Below are 22680 nucleotides of genomic sequence, written 5' to 3'. Positions count from 1 at the left end.
CACTGCAGTAGTGAAAGTGAGCTGCAAGCTGAAGCTCCCCTCAGCTGGGCTAGGATCTTAACTAAAGCTTGTTTCTCCAACCCTTTACAGCACCCATCGTCATCGACCCAACCTCATTGGATTGGATGCCTCAATATCTGTATTCATATCCATCCCTGCCCTGCCCTGTTTTGCTCTTTTGTCTCATCTTGTCTTGTCTCGTTTCTGTGTCGATAAACTCTTCCTCCCTCCCTTACCCTCCTCTTTTGCTTCTCTTCGTTCAACCTCTTGGTTGTAGCATATGGTCAGCCTCTGCTAAACATGTCCAATTTAAAGGACCTTTACAGCCAATCTGGCGACGAGAGCCAGACAAGCAACTTTGGGTCAGCACGAGACAAGTATTCAATTGAGCAGAACTAACACGATCCAGCGTCGATTTTGTCATTCACTACAAGGTCCCGCCCTCAGGTAAATAATACTCTTCGACAACCCTCACGTAACTAACACAGCATATAGAACGCGCAGAAGCTGAAGCCGGCTTTGTCCAGCTCGTCCAAGCCCTCACCACCGTTGGTCTGGCCACCGAAGTTCGCCACGGCGACAACAACTCCCTCCTCGTCTTTGTCAAAGTCGCTTCCCCCGACCTCTTCGCGAAGCAAGTCTACCGCGCCCGTCTTGCCGACTGGCTGCACGGCGTTCGAGTCTCAGCCCCCCATAGCGACGTCAGACAGGCTCTTCACGATGAGCCCGTAGTTGAAGCAGAGCGCCTGCGATTGATCTACATCATGATAACGAAGCCACGTAACGAAGGTGGTGCTGGAATTACTCCGTCCAATGCAAAATGGAAGTACGTTGAGTCCATATTTCCTTTGCACAGTCACAAATTCAACAAGGATTGGATCAAGAAATGGAGCAGCAAGTATATCTTGGAGCAAAGCGACATCGACGACATTCGAGACAAGTTTGGCGAAAGCGTTGCCTTCTACTTCGCCTTCCTGCGATCCTACTTCCGCTTCCTCGTCATCCCCTCTGGTTTCGGCTTTGTCGCGTGGCTTCTGCTCGGCCAGTTCTCTTTCCTCTATACCCTGCTCTGCGGTCTCTGGTCTGTCGTCTTCCTCGAGTACTGGAAGAAGCAAGAGATCGACCTTGCCGTGCAATGGGGTGTCCGAGGTGTGTCCAGTATCCAGCAGGCGAGACCAGAGTTTGAGTGGGATCGCGAAGCTGAGGACCCCGTCACTGGCGAAGTTGTCAAGGTGTATGAGCCCATGAAGCGCATCAAGACTCAATTGCTTCAGATACCCTTTGCTCTAGCTTGTGTTATTGCTTTGGGTGCTCTGATTGTGACCTGCAACTCCCTTGAGGTCTTCATCAACGAAGTCTACAATGGTCCTGGCAAGCAGTATCTGGTAAGTTGACCCGAATAATCTCACTAACATAACTGACTGGCTGCTAGGGCTTCTTGCCAACCATTCTTCTGGTTCTGGGTACACCTACTATTTCTGGCCTGCTCATGAGCGCTGCTGAGAAACTGAACTCAATGGAGAACTATGCTACTGTTGACGGTAAGGATATTGGCCCCTCAACTGAAGTCGAAGCTAAACTCTGTAGCCCATGATGCTGCCCTCATCCAAAAACAATTCGTCCTCAACTTCATGACCTCTTATATGGCTCTTTTCTTCACAGCATTCGTCTACATTCCCTTCGGCCATGTCCTGGTACCTTTCCTCGAATTCTGGAGAAAGACAGCCCAGGTTGTCACCTTCAGCGAGAAGCCGCTTCCGACAAGGGAATTTCAGATTAACCCTGCTCGAATTAGCAACCAAATGTTCTATTTCACAGTCACAGCTCAGATCGTGAACTTTGCTACCGAGGTTGTGGTACCCTACCTCAAGCGAGAGGCGCTCGAGAAAGCCAAGGCCCTCAAGTCCCAGCCAAAGGTTCAGGACGACCACGAGGAGGAAGCCGAATTCCTTGAACGTGTACGCAAGGAGAGTGCTCTCGAGACGTACGATGTCTCGGGAGACTACCGTGAGATGGTCATGCAGTTCGGTAAGCTGACGTTGGAAATGCTTGTGAAACTCAATATCTGACCTAGGGTATAGGCTATGTCTCCATGTTCTCGGTCGCTTGGCCACTTGCAGCTTGCTGTTTCCTCGTCAACAACTGGGTTGAGTTGAGATCCGATGCCCTCAAGATTGCCACCAGCAGCCGACGACCAATCCCGTGGCGAACCGACTCAATTGGACCCTGGTTAACCGCACTGAGCTTTATTTCTTGGCTCGGTAGTATCACCAGCTCTGCTATTGTGTACTTGTGCAGCGGCGCCCGAGGTAACGGAAACCATGGTGAACCATCGCCTCTCAAGGCTTGGGGCCTGCTGCTCAGCATTCTTTTGGCTGAGCATTTCTACCTGGTTGTCCAACTCGCGGTCCGCTTTGTTCTCGGCAAGTTGGACAGCCCGGGCGTGCAGAAGGAGCGCAAGGAGCGTTTCCTGATGAAGAGAAAACTTCTCGAAGAGAACATTGGCCAAGGTGCATCGGAAGAGTCTTCAGTTCCAGGCATTGATCACAGTGAGAAGATTACTCGCGAAGCTTTGGAGGAGGAGGCCCGACAGACTTCCATCCGAGGTCATGGAACGCCCGAGGAGATGTAAGTGGAATTCAAATGATATTTCGATATGTACTAATGAATGTCACAGGTTCTGGCAACGCCAGAGAGGTATGAACGAGACCATTGATGTCGGACGCAGAATGATTGAGCAGCAGGTAGGTCTCGGATGACTCATGATTCAAGGCTGAGGGTTAGCTAACCATTTATATAGAAAGCCGCCGCGGAAAAGAATGGAAAGGCCAAATCTGCCGTGCCAAGCATGAAGGTCGCTTGAAGTGGGTTGAAAATCAAGGCCCGAGCAAATTGGATAGCATCTAGAGGATGGAAGGAGGTTGGCAGAAACGGAATGATGGTCATGGAAATGAACGGTTATGAGCTTACGATTGGTATGGATTGGAAGAAATAGCATCGCTTTGTTGGTGAAAGGATTTTTTCCCTTCTCAATTGAAAGTCTTTCTCGCCTACATCACCTTATCATTTCCTTCTGCCATGACGAAGAATGAAGATCAAACTAGGCAGACACGTGCCACAGGAGCGCCATGGTGAGGCATTCATGATAAAGAGGGCCGCTAACGCACATGTGTCACTCTAACAGGGCGGAGGCTGTGCCGCATTAAGATCGCACCCTTGACAACGCCGCTGCTGAAAAGTCTAGAGCAATGGAGTGAGCTACAGGGCAAGGCAATTGGGAAAAGGCCTGTTTGCCTGGTTCGATCAACTTGAAATCTATCGTTTCTGGAGGGTGGTCGGGCATTGACTATGCGAAGCCAGTTTGCTGGGCGATCATGACAGCAACGATATGAATCCCTAGGCAAAAAACAAGGTTCAGCCCAGGCGGTTGATAAGAACTTATCAACGCGCTGTGATTGCGTTCTAGAAGATATTGTTCACAAACTTTAGGGTACTCCCGTCATAGTAGCCCATGTCTCAGATCACCCACAGCAAGGCTAACTAGACTATCATGAGATGCAGTTTGCCTTGATGATATCCATTCTAATGAATTAAGGCCTTGGATGATCAGCGCTGTCAGGACCATATCCGGGCATGCACTGTTTCCTGACCCCATTTCATGATCGCCGCGGTCCACTTGTGTTGCGTGTTTCGTTATGGGGTCTCAATGCTACAAACATGATGAATTGCTTGCAAGACAAGGGGACAAAGCAGGGACAAAGGAACCTCGGTAATCTGATCGTTCATTGTGTTACTAATTCTGCTATACGAATCTCTCTTTGACCCCCCAATTCGCAAACACTGACTATCCTGTCGCTGCTTCGGTAACTTGGTCTGTTCAGTACCTGACTACTGCACCGGCTTCATCAGGTCTGACCCAAAGGAGCCCTCGGTCAAGGTGTCTTGTTCTGACTAGTCATATATTTCCCCTGGCTATCATGACTTAACTTTACCGAGAGCATCGACCGAGCAGAATTTGATTAAAAATTCCCACTGCTCGAGGTAATAGTGAGTGAGTATGATAATCTGGTGCATGAGGCCATAGAGAGTCCCCCAATCCCGTTGCGTAGATCCGTCAACGTGGGCAGCGGCAAGTGGAGCAACTCCGCCTTTCTATCGTTCTCAAGGGAAGGAGGCCCATGTCATGTCTTCTCTAACCCCCGCTAGGGTAGGTACGGAGTAGTTCCACCCAACTCCCCCGTCTCCTCAAGTCAACTCGCTCAAGACAACAATTGCTTCGAGAACCCAGAAAACAGGTCCCTAATGTTCGGGCGACCCCTAACTACCTACTCGCACTAGATCGTCGGGGATAGAACCATTTCCCACTGCACTCACCGGGGCCCGGCTTCCGGTCGGCCTATCATGCAGTACACGCATCTCTCAAGCCGCATGACACCAGACAGCCCAGACGCCATATCGCCCTATGAGCAACAAAGAAGGGCCCTAGTCTAGGTCTAGGACTATCACTGACTGCAGCCTACTGCACTGCTGTCGATTCAAGCTCTCAGCTCGAGTGGGTGCTAGTGTGCCCTGGTGAGTGCCCAGCCAGGCCATGTATGCTAACTAGGCCGTACCGTGGTCATGGTCATGGTCATGGCCACGGTAAACCTATAGATGCAGCATCCCCATGTTGGTTCCCTTCTTCTTTCTCTTCTTTCAACCTTAACGTCCCCCACCCAAAGACCGGCCACCCCTACAGACTGGCCACCTCAGCTAAAACACTAAAAACCCAATATTATAATCAATTAATAAATTATTATAATACTATATTTTTTATATTAAATAAAACTTTAGTTAGTAAATATTTATATAGAAATTAGTATAAAAATCCTTAAGTTTTAATTTCTTAATTTTATTTACTATTCTTTCTAGTTATAAAGTTTTTTATATCTATTTATAAGCTTTCTTTATTGCTAGAATTTTTATAAATTCTATATTTAGGTTATAGATAACTTTTTTATGCCATTTTAGTTAATTTTCTTTATTTTCTTACTATAAAATACTTATTTCTCTATTTTATTACTTAATATTAAAGTTATAATAGTTTAATTAACTGCTAATCTTTTTAAAAAGTAGCCTAATAGTTAAATCTTATATTATAGAAGCTAAGACTTGGCCTAGAGCTTATTAAAGCTATATAGATAAATAGAAAGTCTTTAAGAGACTTAAATCCTGCTCTTTTGCTGGTAAATTTACTGTAATAGTAGAAGAAGGTATCTTTATAACTATTAGATTTATTAGGACCTTTATTAGGTTTATAGGCTATAGTTTAGTGGCTTTAAAGCCGGTAATTGCATTAAACTTTATAATAGTTTCTCTTTAAGCCTTATTATAAGTATATAGAAATATAATCTTGCCGATATAATTATTATTAGAGATAGAAGTAAGATCTAAAAGAAGATAATAATATACCCTCTTTAGAAGACTAAAAACTGTAATATCTAGTAGCTAAAGGATATAAGAAGTATAAGCAGGAAGAAATAATAGATATATATTATTATTATAATATTTCTAAAGGAAATCTTCTATAATATAACTTCTATAGCTATTAAGAATAAGAAGTTAAGGTTTATTCTTCTTTTTAGGCTATATTAATAAAATAAAGACTTTTCTTAATTAAATTAATATTAATTTATTGCTTATTTAGCCTTTATTACTATATATAAATTTCTAATCTTTTAGGAAGTCTAAATTCTTAAGGAAATATTATTATTAAACTGTTTTTCTCTTAAAAATAACTATAGGTCTTAAGACCTTTCTAGTTATTAAGATATACTTAAGAATTATAATCTAGGTATAAAAACCAGGCTAATAAATAAGTACTAACTTTTTTAATTAATAATTAAGAAATAGACTATTTATTTCTATTCCTTTTATTATTTTAACTTTATTAATATTATATTTATTTCTCTATTTAATTAAGTATATTACTAGTATTATAAAAAGCATAAAGAATGCCTTTATTAGTTTAAAAGAAGCTCTATAATATTAGTTAGAATTAATTTTCTTGCCTTTTAATATTTTAATATTAGGATTTTATTTTAAAAAGCCTTATAACTAGTTCTTTTTAATGCCTTTTAAAAAGCTATTATAGATAGCAATCTTACTAGTAAACTTTCTAACTTACTAATATAATATAAGGTATTTTAGATTAGCTTAAATAATAATCTAGTCTTAAAGACTTTTTTCTTAAGTATTAAAGAGCTTTTAGTAAGGTTTTTAGGCTTCTTTTAGTGTTATATTTCCTTTAATTTAACCTTAAAGTATAGAATAGTTAATACTATAAGTTTTAGCTGCTTTATTTATTAATATACTGTCTATAACTATCTAAAGTATGGTACTTATATCTTTTTTAGTAAAAGAAGGCATTCTAAATTAATTAGCGTTAGTTTAAAATTAATTAGAATTAAATTAATAGAGTTATGACTGTTTAAAGTATATATAAATTAGGTGGCTAGGTTGAGAATGAGGTGGCCAGTCTGTGGGGGTGGCCGGTCTTTAGGTGGGGGACGTTAGTTCCTAACCTTAGTCGCTCCATGACCGTTGCGGTTGCCTTACCCAATTCCACCCTGTCGTGTGATGATCCCCCTCCTCATTCCTTCGGCCCCCCATTTTCGGCCCTCATATTGACTTACACGCCCACCTCATTCATTGTCACATACTCTTTCACCACAACATCCCTTCCTGAAGTTCCAGTCAACCTCTCCACGAATTTCGACGACTTGATCTCACCATGGACGATGTAGCTGACCTTGTCATCGCGCCCTTCCGCGACATTGTCGAAAAGGGTCGTGAGGCTACACAAAACGCTGGCGATGACAAGACAATGCTCAAAGCCTCCCAGAGCCTGACAAAAGAAGGCGAGCGTGCGCTCAAGAAAATTGAACCCCTGTGTCGAAAACACCTCGACGAATATGGCTCTAACTTTCTTGATGCTCTCAAGGAAAATGGTAAGTCGTCATTTCATCCTCAGCCCGCCTTGTTATTTCGATCGACATTGATTGACTTTGCCAACCCAGACGAAATCGCTGCCTTCCGAACCGAGCTCAACGAATTACTTTGGGAGTTCGACGACTACATTGAATTGGAAGATTTTGAGCCTAAAAAGTTCGCCGAACTACAAGCGCTCTCGAGGAAGGCCGCGCCAAAGGTTTACGACATTCTCATGCGCCTCAAGCTGGAGGTTCCCTATGATCATGACAGTCGCTCCATCATGACTCGAATGTCCGGGTCACAATCAAGGCCAATCTCACCAGATGCACCTCCTCTTCCACCGATATACCCATTTTCCGATTTGAAGAAAGATATTCCCCGAAGCGCTTCCTCACTCGCTGAAAGCCGCACTAGCAATGACCCTGCAACGGTTGAAGCGGCTACTGCTGAGTTGCGGCGCATGATGCAGTCTCGATCAGGACCGGATGAGGGCCTATATGCTGAATCACCAAGACCCAGCCATACGCCCCAGGCTATACTCACACCAGTTGAGCCGCCTCCAAGACCACCATCGGGTAACCCATGGGACTTCAATGTCAAGACCTCACCGAAGCCGCGCGATAATAATTTCCCAGAAGACTTTTCCTTCGAAAGGAGACAGCCTGTGGCCCCAATAGAATCGCCCATTGAGCCGATTTCACCACCCCTGAGCCCAGATTCAGGTAGGGAACTTCGTCCGCGCCCACTCAAGATGGGAGGAGATCGGTCATCTCAGTACAGCAACGACTCTCAAGTTAGTTCTCTGGGCATGGAATCCGGGACGTACGAACGAACATACAGTGTCTTCCCAACGCCACGAGGTCGCTACTCGAGCCACAACTCCATATTATCTACCTCTATCCCCGAAGATGTAGTTTCAGAAAGGGCCAGCACAGGATACATCTCGCAACTTTCTCCAACTCCAAGGACGGTTCCACCTCGATCACATTCACTTCCTCAATCTCGCCCTGAATCAGTCGAAACCAATCCTGGCTCTGTCTTTGACTCGGGACGACACGATGGAGTGACCACCCCCCTCACAGACAACCGCGAATCTTCATATTCAGTGGCAGATGGTAGTCCGACACTCGGCACGGCAGAATTAAGTCCATTGCCCGTAAAGCCTCCGCCGGTAACCAACTACCAGGGCATGCTTGAACCAGTGCAGCCTGTCATGGTGCCAGAAGTCGATAACCTGCCGATTCCCGTGGAAACTGAAATTACGATCCCCGAACACCCACCAAACCCGTTTGCCATTGACTGCAAACTCAACCCTCAGAGCTCCTTTTATGTCCACAAAGGCTTTTGCGATGGAGCAAAGGAAATATTGAATGGTGGCGCAGGAGTCAAGAAGACCGTGAAAGCAGTAAGTCATCTCTTTGTCCTTTTTGTCGCTTGATGCTAAAAGATATAGGGGTTTGCAACCGTAGCGACAATTGCAAAATGTGTCAAGTGTCACTTCGAGCTCGACTTTAATGAAATTGACTTGGATGTTAACAAAGCTGGTAAGTCCGCGGGAGCTTCTCGATACGTGTATTATCGTGCTGATTATACCACAGAACGAGGGAACTTCATCAAAAATGGTATCGGCTATAGGTTGCGATTCCTTCAAAAGTCCCATTTGCCAACTCGACGATCTGATGATGTTCTGTATGGTTGTGTGTTTTGTATCACCCAGGGAAAGACTCTTCACGCCAGTGACGCAACTGTGTTCATCAGCCAGAAAGCCCTTTTTGCTCATTTGGCTCGCCATCCTCGTCCTCTGCCAGCAGTCCCGGGGTTCACAGTGATCGACCAGACTGAGGTTCCTGCCGAATACAAGAACGACTACGACCTTCATTTCAAATCGCCTGTCGAAGCACACCCTGCAATTGAGAAAGCTGATGAGATATCGTATTTGCCAACTGCGATTAGCAAGGAAGCTGCTCGCCGTATGTACGGGCAGAGACTGTTGTACGATAGGACACCGGCGCTTGAATTGGTTGTTAACGCAAGGGTCTGTGGCCTTACTTGGCCTGCAAAGTACCTTGGAGAATGGGCAATGGGTTGGTACGACGGTCAATGGGCTTCAGTTCCCACAGAGATCATTAAGCTGGATCCGCCACCATCCAGTCAGATCAAGATCGACGGAACCAGCCCAGTCCAAGTCACCGCAAGATGGAAGTTTAACCAGAAGGACAAAGTCAAGGGCGACTGGCTTAAGTTTGACAAAGATGAAGTCATTACCAACGTCAGCTGTAAGTTGTCCCTTCAAACAATGTCAAGGAAGACTGTTTATCTGACTCGTGTATAGGGACTTATCAAGAATTTTGGTGCTGGTCAGGAACGAATTCCAAGGGCAAGACCGGAATCTTCCCTCAGGCGTTCATCGACATAGCCACGCTACGCGGTTTTGGCAACTCAGGCTCTGACAGAGCAAGTATCGTGAGTAACGAGAGAAACAAGTCCTTGTCTGTTTTGTCTCGGTTCTCGTCTCGCAAAGCCAGCCGAGCAGGAAGACCTGGAAGCGTAGCCGGCTCGATCAGCAGCAACGAGACACCGTCGCTTCCAACCCCGATCACGAGCAGTGCAAGCGTACGCAATTAAGTGAAATCGAGGAGTCTTTCGATGGAATTCAAAATGTATGGCGTTGGGCATTGGGCGGCGTATGTGCACTATACCCCAGGATAGCTAATCCTTTTCTTTTGTTTTGCTTCATCATGTAGATTATTTTTTATCATATCCTCCTCTTCTTTTGGAGAAAGCCAGATTATGAATGATAGCCCAATTCGAGCATTGACATGACCATGTCACCATCGTGATGGCTCTACGAAGGGCGCTTTTACCATTCAATAATTGCTTGTAATAGGACCCGAATCAGACTTGCAGGTTCAACAACAGGTAGGAGGTGCCGCCAAGCAAGGGGGCTTGCAGTCTGGCGCTCGGTTCATCGTCGCCAAGACTGCTAGGATCATGTTTTTGGCGAGCCATGGCTTCTTCCAGGAATAGTTTTCCAAATCCGACGAGTCTGGTCTGATAGACTGCCTGAACCGCCGGGCTCAATAATAACACGACAAGCCCATGTTGCTAAGTCTGGAAGATGGGTTGAGGATAGAAAGCCAATGAACGAGGGTATGATTAGCGACCTTGTCTTAGGATAAAGTTGAACAAGGTCGACCTAAGCGCCACGATACATACAGTGGGCCGGCGAAAGTTCCGACACATTCCCGGTCCAACCCCGCTTTCAACAAAACATCAACATCAACACCATAACTTCATCGCGTTATTTAAATAGATTAAAATGCCCCGACAAAGGCGAAAAGTACATCATTCTCCTCACAAAAGAACGAGGTTTATAACGATGTATGAATCAGGAGTTCGGGTCAAAGATATCGCAGACAGCGCAGGGCTAAGTCGTCACGCAATATACGGGATCATTCGACGCGGTCAAGCCCAAGAGTCGTGCAAAGACAAACCACGCTCCGGCAGGCCCTCAGCGCTGTCAGATCAGGACAAAAGTCATATCAAAATACTCATTAAGAATAACCCTTTTATTTCATATAGAGATATCATAAGTCAGGCGCGGCTAAGGGCATCGCCAAAGACAATTCGTCGCTGGCTTATCGATAAGAAGATACAACACAGACTTGCACTTTGACGCCCGTTTCTCACCGAAGAAGCTGCTCAATTGAGGAAATCTTTTGCAGACAAATACCGTCATAAAGATAAGTCATTTTAATATAGTTGGTGGTTTTCTGACGAGGTTACAATCAACCGTACAGACAGTGACTATACCAAGTGGTCATTTTACCGAGCTGTAAGTCCAGAGACTTCTTTTTTAAAAGCTTCTTCTGACAACACTACAGGGCGAGAGACTTCACAAGGATAAAGTCCAAGCCCGCAGACGGCCTGTAAGACATTCGCAGATGTTTTACAGTGCAATTAACTATAACAAACCGTCTACAGTCGTCCCTCTTCTAGGGGATCCTGAATCTGAGAGGGGGGGAGTAACAGGCCGGCGTATTCTATCCTGTCTGCAGTCTTATCTTCCTGACCTTATCGAGGAAGGAGAGACTTTTCAGCACGACAACGCCCATACATTTACTTATCGGAAAGTTCAAGACTGGCTCCGTCCCTGGGCAAGAAGAAGAGGAGTCTTTCTTGCTGACTGGCCTCCGTACAGTCCTGACCTTAGCCCCGTTGAAAACCTCTGGAAAGTCCTCAAGGAGAGGATATGCAAAATATATCCTGAAATTGCTACTTATCCAAAGTCCGCTGAGGCAATTGGCCGGCTGATTGCAGCTGCAGAGGAGTTGTGGACTGAGATTGAAGATAATATAGTCAAAAACGTGATAAAATCGATGCCTGACCGACTAAACGAGTGTTATCATGCAAATGGCTACTACACCAAGTATTAAGCTATATAGCTGGAATCTCCTTTCAATTCTCTACAGATTCATATATATATTATCATAATTAAATAAATATTGCCCAGTCAATTGCAGAGTGAAATGGCAGGGTGTAATCGAGGTGGTTGGGGTACAATCGGGATGTGTCGGAACTTTTGTCCATGCACTGGTACCCGCCCTGTCGTTTAGCTGCCGCTGAGATCGAAGTTTATGAGGCGCTTGGGACGAATGGATATGGGTGTGACGAAGACCAAATCGAAGTGGGAACCGCCTGATCGGGCTTGTTTACTCTGATAACATAAATGGCGCATTTTCTGTTTTTCTTTGTAAGGTTACGTGTATATGATGAATGTGAAGTCTTCGAGGCAAGGTACTAAGGTAGGTAGGTACCTGGTAGTTGAGGCTCTGTGGATTTTAGTGCACAGGTGCTCCTGCATCCATCTGCACTTGCACCTTGCCTAGCTTGCACAGAGATCTCCAGTGCAGCAGCTGCAGGTACAACGGGCCTGTCTCCTGCCCTAGTCACGAACCTCCACTCGACCCAGAAATGGTTTGTTTCAACTACCTAGGGATTCTCGGGGAGAAAGGAAAGAAGGAAAAGGAAAGGAGAGGACCTACGGATAGAGGAGAAAAGACCCATATTCTGGTTAGACACGCTAAGGTTGCCTCTTTTTCTCTGCCGTCCTAAATACGGGACACGGCCATTGGTCTCGACTTTCTTGGTTGGCTGTGACTTGCATATGACAAGTAGACAAGGTATCGGTCTTCCTTGAGTTATCTCGCGTTGCGGCCCTTGTTGGGTCTTCAGGCTTCAACTAATCGGAAGTTTCGATGAAACATTTGCACATCTCCACCCTCAACTGAAAATCACTACCTCTTGAGAACAAGCTGAGCAATGCAAAATGCGTATTGTTGATCATGAGCCACGCCGCATCAACAGATCGCCTCCGAGATCGACATGGTAATTCCGTCGGTAAAGGCTTTGTCAAAATTATTAAACAATGCGACAATCGACACTTATTCCCTTTGTGACATGGCCGTCCTTTTTCCGATGTCACCTCAGTTGTGCTTTTTACAGTAACCTCCTGGCAAGGGTGAGTCTCAGTTGGACGACTGGTAGCTCGATATAGCAACTTATACTTTACCTCCGACAACCACGGACCGGATGAAGGCGTTTATACAACAAGCTCAGCTGTCGCCCTCTCCCGATCAGGACACAAGTGACACCGTGCTTGGGAATTCAATCGGCTTTGTGCAAGGATTGAGGTCAAAGGCGTCGATTGTTTAAGGTGATGAACAAGGAGGATAAGTTAGATACAAAAGGCGCCAACGACCTGAGCGGCTACAGCGGAGGCTGATATGCTCCGAGAGACAAAGATGTTGTACAGAACACGGGCAGAAATAAGACTTCAGGCAAGGGGATAATGAACCCGGAGTCGTGCAGACAAGATAATACTTCAGGAGCACCAGCAATGCCACCTTAGGGCTGTCCAACAAGATGCGCTGGCATGAACAGGAATAGTTTAGGATGGGATGGGATGGGATGATTCTGAAGAGGGTCAAGATCTAACTGTATCTTGTTTATGTAGGTAGTATTGAACATCCGCTGGCGAATTGCTGTTATCGCATAATATTGGCATACAGCTTGAAACACCAAACCCCGGCTCCGAAGCCACGACAGCACAGCAGAAAAATAGGCGATCATAGAGAGAAGGATACGCATGATGATTTGAGGATCGGTCTGCAGGGATCTGGTACAACTCATCAAGTCTCCAAGAAATGGTCTGCAGATCTGGAGATATTTTCTTGCTGTTGGACCTTGCTCTACGCTTTACAGGATCAACCTGGGAGTTGTCCCCGTGCCATGTCTATCAAAGTCTGTCATTAATACCTTCAGATGTAGCTGAAGGTGACCTGAGTGTCAGGTCAAGCACATGGCGCAGCTAACAAAAGATAAGGTCAACGTCCTGAGACTACGACGGGTAAAAAACCAGTAGCGTGCCGTCCACCCACTAAAGCCCACCTGTAGCGTCAGGGGTTATCTTAGGTAGTGTGCCGGCAGTCTCTTTTTCTTCTGTGGAACCTATCCCGTAGTCCTGGGTCTGAAACATCAAGCGCCCCATCACGACTTTCATCGGCGCGTCGCATCTTCACCTTTAACCTCTTCCTTACCCAATCACCGATGGGAACTGCTCCGAGTCCACATACTCCACTGAGTCTTGGCTGGGACAGCAACAGTTCAGCGTTATGCTAACCGTAGTGTTGGTGTCCTCATCCTGTGCGGTACCCGTACCTGTACCCCTGGAGGGCTTTTCTCTCGCTATGCCATGTCGTAAGTGGTGCTGGTCGCGGCCATGGCCATGCCCACGTTGGAGGAAACATTCATTCATCAATGGAGTCAATGCTATGCAAGTCATGGGGGAGTTCGGTGTGGGTTTAGACAAAGAGGCATCCACTTGAGGGCAAAAAGTTTGATCTTCTTGTTTGTATGTAGCTATATAGATCTCCTGGTCCCTTCCTATATCTTATACCTGAGCTGTTGCTTCATTTCATTTCACTTCACGCCTCTTCCCTGATTCATTCAAACTCTGAGAGTTATTAAAAGTTCTATTGATTCCTGACATTGCTTTCTCCTTCCTCAATGCTATCAAAAGCTTTGTTTCCTTAACTTTCATTCTTTCAATATGCATATCCCCTGGGCGGATCTATTTACTGGGACGACTTTCATTACTTCAGTCAAACCTTCAACACAAGCTCGAGGCGTCACCACATATACTGAAAAGGCAGTTACTGCTATCCAAGTTCTAAATGAAGAATTCTATAATTCTGCCACCGGTGTGTGGGATAATGCTTGGTGGTCGAGTGCAAATGTCAGTCTAGGTCCCAAGTCCCTTATACTAGACACAAAGCTAACAACAACAACCAGATCATAACCACGCTCTCTGATTTCTCAACTCTACGCCTCGAAGAAGCCAACAAGTTAAATATCGGAGGAGTTCTCGCCACAACCTACGAAAACGCCCAAAAGACAACGGTCCATACCATGAAGACAATGACAAACGGCCTCGTTGCTTCTTCCTACTGTATAGACTCAAGCTCAGGCTGTATGATGAAGCGGGGTTTCTTGGGAAAGCGTGGTTTCGACGACTTCCTCAACGAGTTTTACGACGACGAAGGCTGGTGGGCTCTGGCGTGGATCAGGGCATCAGATGCAACTGGCAATGACCAGTATCTCGAGGCTGCTATCGACATCTTCAACGATATGCAGACCGGTACAAACACACCTTGCGGCGGTGGTATAAGGTGGAAGAAGGAGGGAGAGGATGGCTCAGGCTACGTCAATGCGATTGCAAACGAACTATATCTCGCAACTGCTGCTTCGTTAGCACGACGCGTTTCAAAGAACAGCACGTTCCTCGACATAGCCAAGAAGCAGTGGAACTGGTTCTCCGACAGTGGCATGATCAACGAGAAGGGACTTATTAACGATGGGTTGAACGGCGAATGCAAGAATAACGGTCTTCAGACTTGGAGTTACAACCAAGGAGTCATTCTGGGCGCTCTCGTCGAACTTTCGCTTGCCACGGGAGACGACGCTTACACCGACAAAGCTCACAAGATCGCTTATGCTGCCATTAAGGAACTTACCAACAAAGATGGTATCCTTATCGAGAGTGACGGTTGTGAGACCAAGGAGGGCCACTGCGGCGCAGACGGACAGCAGTTCAAAGGTATCTTTGTCAGAAACCTCCGATACTTGCACACTGTTTCACCAAAGCCCTTGTACCGTCGCTTTATCACCAAGAACGCCATCTCCATTTGGAAGAAGAGCCGCAGCAAAGACAACAAGCTAGGCGTTTCCTGGGCTGGGCCCTATATCGACGCCACTGGCCCCTCGCACAGCAGTGCTTTGGATGCTATAGTAGCAGCGATTGCAGTTTCAAACTTATGATTTAGAGCGGGAAAAAGACTGGGCGTCATGGACGGGTAAAAGAACAAACTAGGGATTGGATTTATTGGCGAACCTGCGTTATTTGATTGGGCATAGAGGAACACGGCTTACGAGCATCAGACAAGATAGGGTCTGTGACTCCTGGTTTATCTTATTTGTTAATGGTTGATACCCTGTTAGAGGATTTGGAGGACAGACAAGGTAGCTGGAGCTATTTAAAAGAGAGGATATGGAGGCTTAAGGCGCCCATAGACAGACAGACACACATTCTTGATAACTGTGTAAACATAATCAGTTTTGAAAGCATCTACTAACCTTTGGGCTCCTTACACAACGTCGAAGTGTTTGAATTTATATGATTGCTTTCATGAAGTGCGAGTTGCGGCTCAAATTGCTAGGTACCTTATTCATTGATATACAGTGTGAGCTACTATGGCCGTGGCCCGCACTGTATTGAGTCAAGGACGGTGAGCTTCTGATGCACCAATTTACAACAGCTCTCATTCTCTACAACCAATGTACGATCTAGAAGAACCATAGCAAACTTTCCAGGTTAGTTTCAAGTTGAGATAGTTCCTGAGAGTCAGGCTCATTACTATTGGTTCATCTCTATCCTACCATTCAAAACTTGGACCCGCTCATCTCGTTAACTCGTTGCCTGGCCTCGCACAACATGTTCAAGTAACAACTTCAGTCCTAACTACAAAAACTTGAGCAATCTGATTATATGTTCCTGTTGCTACTGGAGAAATGGACGCACCAGAAGCAGATGTCGATATCAAGCTCCAGAAGATCTCAGCGGATCTTCTGGGGGACTTTGACCGCTCTCTGCCAAATTTCCTGTGGAAGCCTGATGGCCACGGCGGCACAAGAGTGCGCTCGCGGGTGCGGGCAAAGGAGATATTCCGACTTACCAATACTGTATGCCATCTTCTACACTAATAGTAATATACTCACTCTCTTCTTTAGCTCCTAGATCCATTCCAAGAACTTCCTCAGCTGTTGGATCCCTACCTGCCCAAGTGGATTCCCCTCCTTGCTGAGGCGTTTCTCAAGCACCTCCAAACTCGCCATCGTGGAAAAACACTCTCATCACGCTCTAAGCTCTTGGTCTCCGTTGAGTTTGCCATATGTAAAATCATATACACATTTTGCAAGATCCGTGGCGAAAAGATCATTGTGCGTTTTCTCAATGTTGAAGCCAAGTATCTAGAGTTGCTCCTCTCTGCCATTGAAGAGTCTGAGCAAGCTTCCGTTGATGACGTTGCTCTCGGGAAATGGTCGTGGGAGGAACGATATGTCGTTCTTTTGTGGCTTTCGCATCTCTTGCTGGCTCCCTTTGACCTCTCCACCATATCTTCCGTCGACTTGCAAGATGTTACAGTGCCAGAGATCCCAGGCCTGGTCTGGCCTGAGAACCTGCCTGCCATTACCGTACGTGTGATTCCTCTTGCTATCAAGTACCTTGGTACTCCCGGAAAGGAAAGGGACGCTGCAAAGGCTCTGTTGGTGAGAATGTCTATTCGTCGCGATATGCAGCAGCTTGGCGTCCTCGAAAGCCTCATAAACTGGTCCCTTGCTTCTCTACGCCCAAAGAAGGACCAGGCGCTACAAAAAACATACTTCTATCTAGGAGTCCTATCGTTCCTAGCCGGTGTGTTGCGAGCGTCGTCGGATACATCTGACATGAATCCTTATCTTTCGACTATCTTCTATGCTATCCACGAAATCTCCACTGGCGAAAATGCGCTCTCTAAAGCGATTATCTCGTTAGCCTTGGCAAGGAAAATGATTCTGAAGGTCATTCGATCTGTGGTTGTTTTGCGCCTCCGCCAGACACCACAAAATATGGCCAGCACTGAGCTTACGGAGACAGCTATTGGGTATTTGCTTGAATCTGTATCTGACAACGATACACCAGTACGGCTTGCAGCAAGCAAGTCTTTGAGTATCATCACTTTGAAGTTAGATCCCGATATGGCTTCTCAGGTTGTCGAGGCTGTTCTTGAATCACTGAACCGAAATGTCCTCTGGACAAAACCCGCTGGGGGCAAACCCGTCAGAGACTTGTCTGCTGTGAATAACCTCGAATGGCATGGGCTCATGCTCACATTATCACACTTACTCTATCGAAGATCACCGCCTACTGAACAATTATCCGATATTATCCATGCTCTGCTGCTTGGCCTGTCATTCGAGCAGCGAAGTATGTCTGGAGGTAGTGTTGGAACCAATGTGCGAGATGCTGCTTGTTTTGGTATTTGGGCCCTCGCCCGCCGATACGCAAGCTCTGAGCTCCTAGCGATTCCAACACACTCCGTCTTTGCAGCCAAAGCTCATCCGGCAACAAGTTCGATCCTCCAAGTCCTTGCAACAGAACTCGTTGTGACTGCTTCTCTGGACCCTGCGGGAAACATTAGACGCGGTGCATCGGCTGCCTTGCAAGAACTTGTTGGACGACATCCGGATACTGTTGAGCAGGGTATTTGGGTGGTTCAAACTGTCGATTACCACGCTGTTGCACGACGTTCCAGAGCAATCGAGGAGGTTGCGGTAAACGCGACTCGTCTTGCAAGCCAGTATGGCGAGGCCATCATTGATACCCTCCTAGGCTGGAGAGGTATCGGCGACCTTGACGCTGCTTCAAGACGCGTATCTGGTGCCGCTTTTGGAGTCCTCACCTATGAGTTATCAGACATCAAATCCGGGGACTCTCTTGCCCGGTTCAAAGTCATTATTCAACTGCTGACTGATCGCCTCAAAACGCTTCAACCTCGTCAGGTCGAGGAGAGACACGGTCTGTTGCTATGTTTTGCCTCTGTACTCGACAAATTCCCAGCCTTGTTCATCCCAAGCGCAGAAAAGAATAGCCTGGAGCTGATTGATGAAATACTATCAACGGTCTCAGGGGCGTTGGAGAACTTGCAGTCAACTGCTTATCGAAAACCGGAATTGCTCGCCGAAGCCGCAAGCCGCCTAGTCGTTTCAGCATTGCCTATTTTGCAAATTTCAATTCTGGGCGCGGATTCACAACAAACCCTTTGTCCAGGCCGAGAGCTCCTTCATCCGGGGAATGGGTCAGGCTATTTGGGTCTCGTATCTGCACTCGATTCGTGCGATAAGGACCGAAGTGCGGTGGTAGCACGACTGATCTCGGCATTACGCACCATTATCCCAACCTGGCTGAACCGCAGCGAGCAAGAAACAATTGAGCCAACTGCTGCTGCATCCTTGATTCTTCTCATTCTTTCTAAACCAGTTGATAGAGAGACACTCCTGAGAGGATGGGCCGAAACTGTCCAACACCGCCCAACAAGCAGAACCTCAGTACATGGGGTTGGTTACTTTTCTGCACTTACAGTCGCGCAGCCTCTGGTAAGCTCGTCTGGGGATGTGGCCTGCCAGGCGATCCTAGAGCGTTGGACATGGGATAGCGAAGTTGAGACTCGTGTCGCCATCTTGCAGAGCTTGGCTCAAAGCAATGTTCTGCATAACAAGCCTCTGGCTTTTCTACAGTTGATCGCTGAGGGTTTGGACGATTATACTACGAATGCCCGAGGAGATGTTGGATCGCACGTCCGTGTGCACGCTCTGAGAGCCGTGAAGACCTTGTGGAGTAAGCTTGATGATTCAATTGTGCAAGGCGAATGGGAGAAGGCTTCCGTGCAGGCTCTATTCTTCAGTGTCCTTCGTCTTGCTGCAGAGAAACTCGACCGTGTACGACCTGAAGCTCAGGCCGCAGTTGCATTGGTTCTAGAAAACGGGTACGTGCCAAATTTTCAAATGCCAGATTCCGAGACATACGACTGATTTCTCTTAGCCACGCGAAGCACTTCCGCGAACTCACTTTCTCTTCCAGGGCCTACTTTGAGAGTCTCCTTGAGCTTCAGGCGGGCGCTCGTCTTCGCCCATTGCTTGGCGATGTTGCTAAAGGAGACACAGAGAAATGGATGACAGAACTCATGTCTGGGTTTGTGGGATCTGCAGACACGGGCAATGAGGACCTTGTCATTGCTAGTCGAGCAGCGCTCTGCGACTTCTGTGAGGCCAACCACGAGAACCTAGACCTTATCTGTCACGCGATGTTACAGAATCTAAAGTCCCGACAGGGCCAGGATAGGGTGATCGTGCCAACCCTAGAGATCATTGCATTCCTTTTCCAGATGCAGCTCTTCCAGAAGAGCGGCGTCAACCTTCGTAGCTTGTGCATGCAGACACAAAAGGCGAGCTACAAAACAGGCAACGTCCGAAAGCTCGAAGCGTGCATCAAAGTCTATTGCGGTATTGCGTCAATGGCTGGCCAGGAAGGCGCTGAGACAGGTGTCCAAGAAGCTAGGAAACGCTTGGGTGCTCTGTTGCATCATCCCTGGCCCAAGGTCAGGAGCATGGTTGTTGATGGCCTGTGGGGTGTGCTTGAAGAGGAGGAAGAAATCGCACAGAAGTTGAAGGGTGTTGACTGGGGCCAAGCCGGGAAAGTGCAGATCAAAACTGCAGTTGAAGAACTGAGATTGGGCTAGTTTTCAGACTGTATCCAAATAGGGCAGCTCGATAATGTTTGAGGAGGTGTACCAGAGTCGCAGTGGCTGCGCGGCTTGAACTTTGGTTCCTGATCGACCCGCGATTACAAGGCTGAATATCATTGCAAAAGTCAAGAGCCGTTATCTACCGAACAAAGAGAGTTGGTAGGCGTCAGACTTGTTGAATCGTTGTGACCCAGAGAGGAAGGTAAGTTAACCAACAGCCATCCATTAGCAAGCCTCTAATGAATACCGCCAGTCAAATGATTTGTGAGACCAGGATTGTTGCAAAACTATGCATGGTACTGCATGGAGCTCGATGGCTCGAATAGTAGTGCAGAAGCCACAGCACTGTCTTGGTTGACGAATTGCCCAGTCAAGCCAGTGACAGACTCGTCAAAGTTCAGCCGACCTCGGCCTATTGAAACAAGACATTGTTGATTTGCGCCATGTTTCTGCCGGTGTTCTAGAAAAGCCACTAGATGTCTCGGAACGCCCGCGAAGAACGGTCTTGATCATGATCTCACATAAATACCAGCCAGTGTGATAGGGTTGAAGTGATGAAAGGAGATAGTTATTTGCATTAGCGTCTCGGGACCGAGACGAACAAGCTGAAGGGCAGCTAATGGGAGTTAAGGCCACTAGCCTGGAGGAATGAGCAGAAACTGTACATTCATTAAGCTAACTATGGCTGAATGAACGAAGTTGCTGATGTGTTCTAATACTGAGGGACTTTAATGAGAAGGATCAACATAAATGGTACCGAGTTAAGCGTTGACGAGTTCGTGGCTTTGAACCCACTCTGGAGCATTGAGCTCGTTATGCATTGCTTGTCCGTAACAGACCTTAACCAATTTCGACATTGTATGGAGGAGAGAAGTCCTGTTTCATGGTCATACAAGTCCGAAGCTGTTACAGCATCGCCGTGTTACTAGGTTGGCAAACCAGAAGACAGCGGAATCGGGCCGGGAATGATGGTTTTGACAGGCCTTTATGACCGATACTCCAAAACTGGATAGGAACCGTTGCTGCAATATCCAGGGGTAGTTCCATGAGATTAGCCAATTAATTATTGACTATTTCTGACCTGCTAGCTCTACCTGAAGCTTTGTTGTGGATATTGTGTAAATAGACGAGACGAACATGGCGTGTTTTGCTCCGCACAGGATTATAGGCGTCGAAGCCAGAGCTGCGCTAGAGAGACCATAGACTCATAGAGGCGATTGAGATGAGGCCAACGGTCCAAGTTGGAGAGAGATAAGGCTGATGCATGTATCGTGAGATGTGGAGTTCTGCAGATAAGGAGAATGATGTGTGGATATTAATCCGTGCAGGCTATTACAATCACCCACAATTTCGTATCATCACTTTGATATGTCGTGCCGCGTGCGTGTGCCTAACAAGACTTGGGATAGTCTTGGCCCTCCATATTTGATTCTGGGGTTGTGAGACAGAGATGGTCGATGCCTGAGGTTAAGACCTTGGCTTGCAAGATGAGGAGGGACCAGCTATGAATCCCACTTGGACCCAATCTGCCTTCCTTGAAAGCGGAAATCAGGAAGTCGTGGCAAGCACGGCCTTCGCTAAACTCTAACGCGCACGGTCAAAATATCAACTCAACTCGACTCGAGATGCTTTCTCTCAATCATGAAATTGCTTGACTTTCACATGAACCTACCACATCATTCCAAGAGTCCCAGTAGGACGGTCTGAACGTGCGTGGGGGGTCATATGCCTCTCTTATCAATTCTGGCAACCACGTTGTCGCGTGATGTGACATGTCCTTCCTTGATGGGCGGCTGGCTGCTCGATTGGACCCTTGTTTCAACGTCTAAAGCCGGGGGAAATGCGAGCTTCATATTGGACGGCCTATTTTGCCCGCTTTTCAGCATCGGACCAGCAAACTCAAGTCTACGAAGATGTCACTATCACATCGGATACGGCAATGCCAATGCAAAAGAACAGCTCATGATCAAGCACTCCCACGACGGAATGGCTGCGGCCAGTCAGCGGAAGCCAAACCTGGGCGCCGTGATAAGCGACATGGAATCGCGTCCAGCCACAACAGCAAGATGGTAACACCTTTCCGCTGCTCCTTTCACGTATCGGGCAGTTCCGTACTAGACACGTGAAATCGCTGTTGAATCCAGACCGATACTGTTGCATTCTGTCACCATCGAACCCTTGTTAGGCTTAAAGCAATCCCTCGTTGACGAAACAGCGAGTTAGTAGCCACTCTCAACTGGTGAAAAAATGGTAGACCTCGGCGGCTCGGCCACGGTCACGGTTATGTTTATCACCCAGCTAGGTGACCGACAACGGAACCGCAATCCACTCACCACGAGGACGCCACAACGCCGTTAGGGAATCTGTACTCGTTTGAGTTTATTGTGTCCTTGACAGCCTGGTATTCTCATGACTAGCTTGAATTTCTTGAGTTCAGCACTACTACCAAGCCTGGTGGCTGACTGGCTAGTCCCGCCTTGTGCCTTGTGCCAGGAGGTGCGAATAGGCTGGGAGCCTTGCTTGCAATTTGAAATTATGAAGCAAAATCCTGAAGAGTTGACACCTCAATGAGAAGGGGACCTTCCATATCAATGATGCTTCACTGCCGATATTGCGCGACCACGCCGACTAGGGGTCAGAAATTAAACTGCTTGTCAACGATGCATTCATTTTTCGCCATGCTCACTGATACCAGCATGGCATCCCAAGAGAACATGTCTACTCGCTCGCAAGAGCTTGATGCCCTCCTTGGCATCTATGTTTCGTGTGCTGCGATACCTAGTATGACTCGGCCATCCACATCAGT

At 46.9% G+C, this 22680-nt stretch overlaps 4 protein-coding genes; all 4 read left to right on the top strand.

Annotated features, from left to right (window-relative positions):
- Positions 1-300: 300 nt before the first annotated feature.
- Positions 301-2863, top strand: FFUJ_04745 (related to IST2 protein; the record flags this gene model as incomplete). XM_023571932.1 has 8 exons in its annotated part: positions 301-362; positions 410-447; positions 496-1385; positions 1433-1541; positions 1588-2028; positions 2082-2628; positions 2678-2744; positions 2801-2863. 8 exons carry the CDS (start codon positions 301-303, stop codon positions 2861-2863), a joined length of 2217 nt encoding a protein of 738 aa, XP_023426155.1.
- A 3909-nt stretch (positions 2864-6772) lies between these two features.
- On the top strand, positions 6773-9597 carry FFUJ_04746 (uncharacterized protein; the record flags this gene model as incomplete). XM_023571931.1 has 4 exons in its annotated part: positions 6773-8377; positions 8426-8516; positions 8571-9248; positions 9305-9597. 4 exons carry the CDS (start codon positions 6773-6775, stop codon positions 9595-9597), a joined length of 2667 nt encoding a protein of 888 aa, XP_023426154.1.
- Positions 9598-14083: 4486 nt separating this feature from the next.
- FFUJ_04747 (related to endo-1,6-alpha-D-mannanase) lies at positions 14084-15351 on the top strand (the record flags this gene model as incomplete). XM_023571930.1 has 2 exons in its annotated part: positions 14084-14269; positions 14326-15351. 2 exons carry the CDS (start codon positions 14084-14086, stop codon positions 15349-15351), a joined length of 1212 nt encoding a protein of 403 aa, XP_023426153.1.
- A 750-nt stretch (positions 15352-16101) lies between these two features.
- On the top strand, positions 16102-19868 carry FFUJ_04748 (related to tubulin-folding cofactor D (chaperone); the record flags this gene model as incomplete). XM_023571928.1 has 3 exons in its annotated part: positions 16102-16272; positions 16321-19115; positions 19172-19868. The coding sequence occupies 3 exons, from the start codon at positions 16102-16104 to the stop codon at positions 19866-19868; spliced, it is 3663 nt and encodes a 1220-aa protein (XP_023426152.1).
- Between the last annotated feature and the right edge of the window lie 2812 nt (positions 19869-22680).

Source organism: Fusarium fujikuroi, chromosome FFUJ_chr02 (genome assembly GCF_900079805.1).
Source record: "Fusarium fujikuroi IMI 58289 draft genome, chromosome FFUJ_chr02".
NCBI lineage: Eukaryota > Fungi > Ascomycota > Sordariomycetes > Hypocreales > Nectriaceae > Fusarium > Fusarium fujikuroi.
This window is presented reverse-complemented; position numbering and strand designations above follow the sequence as displayed.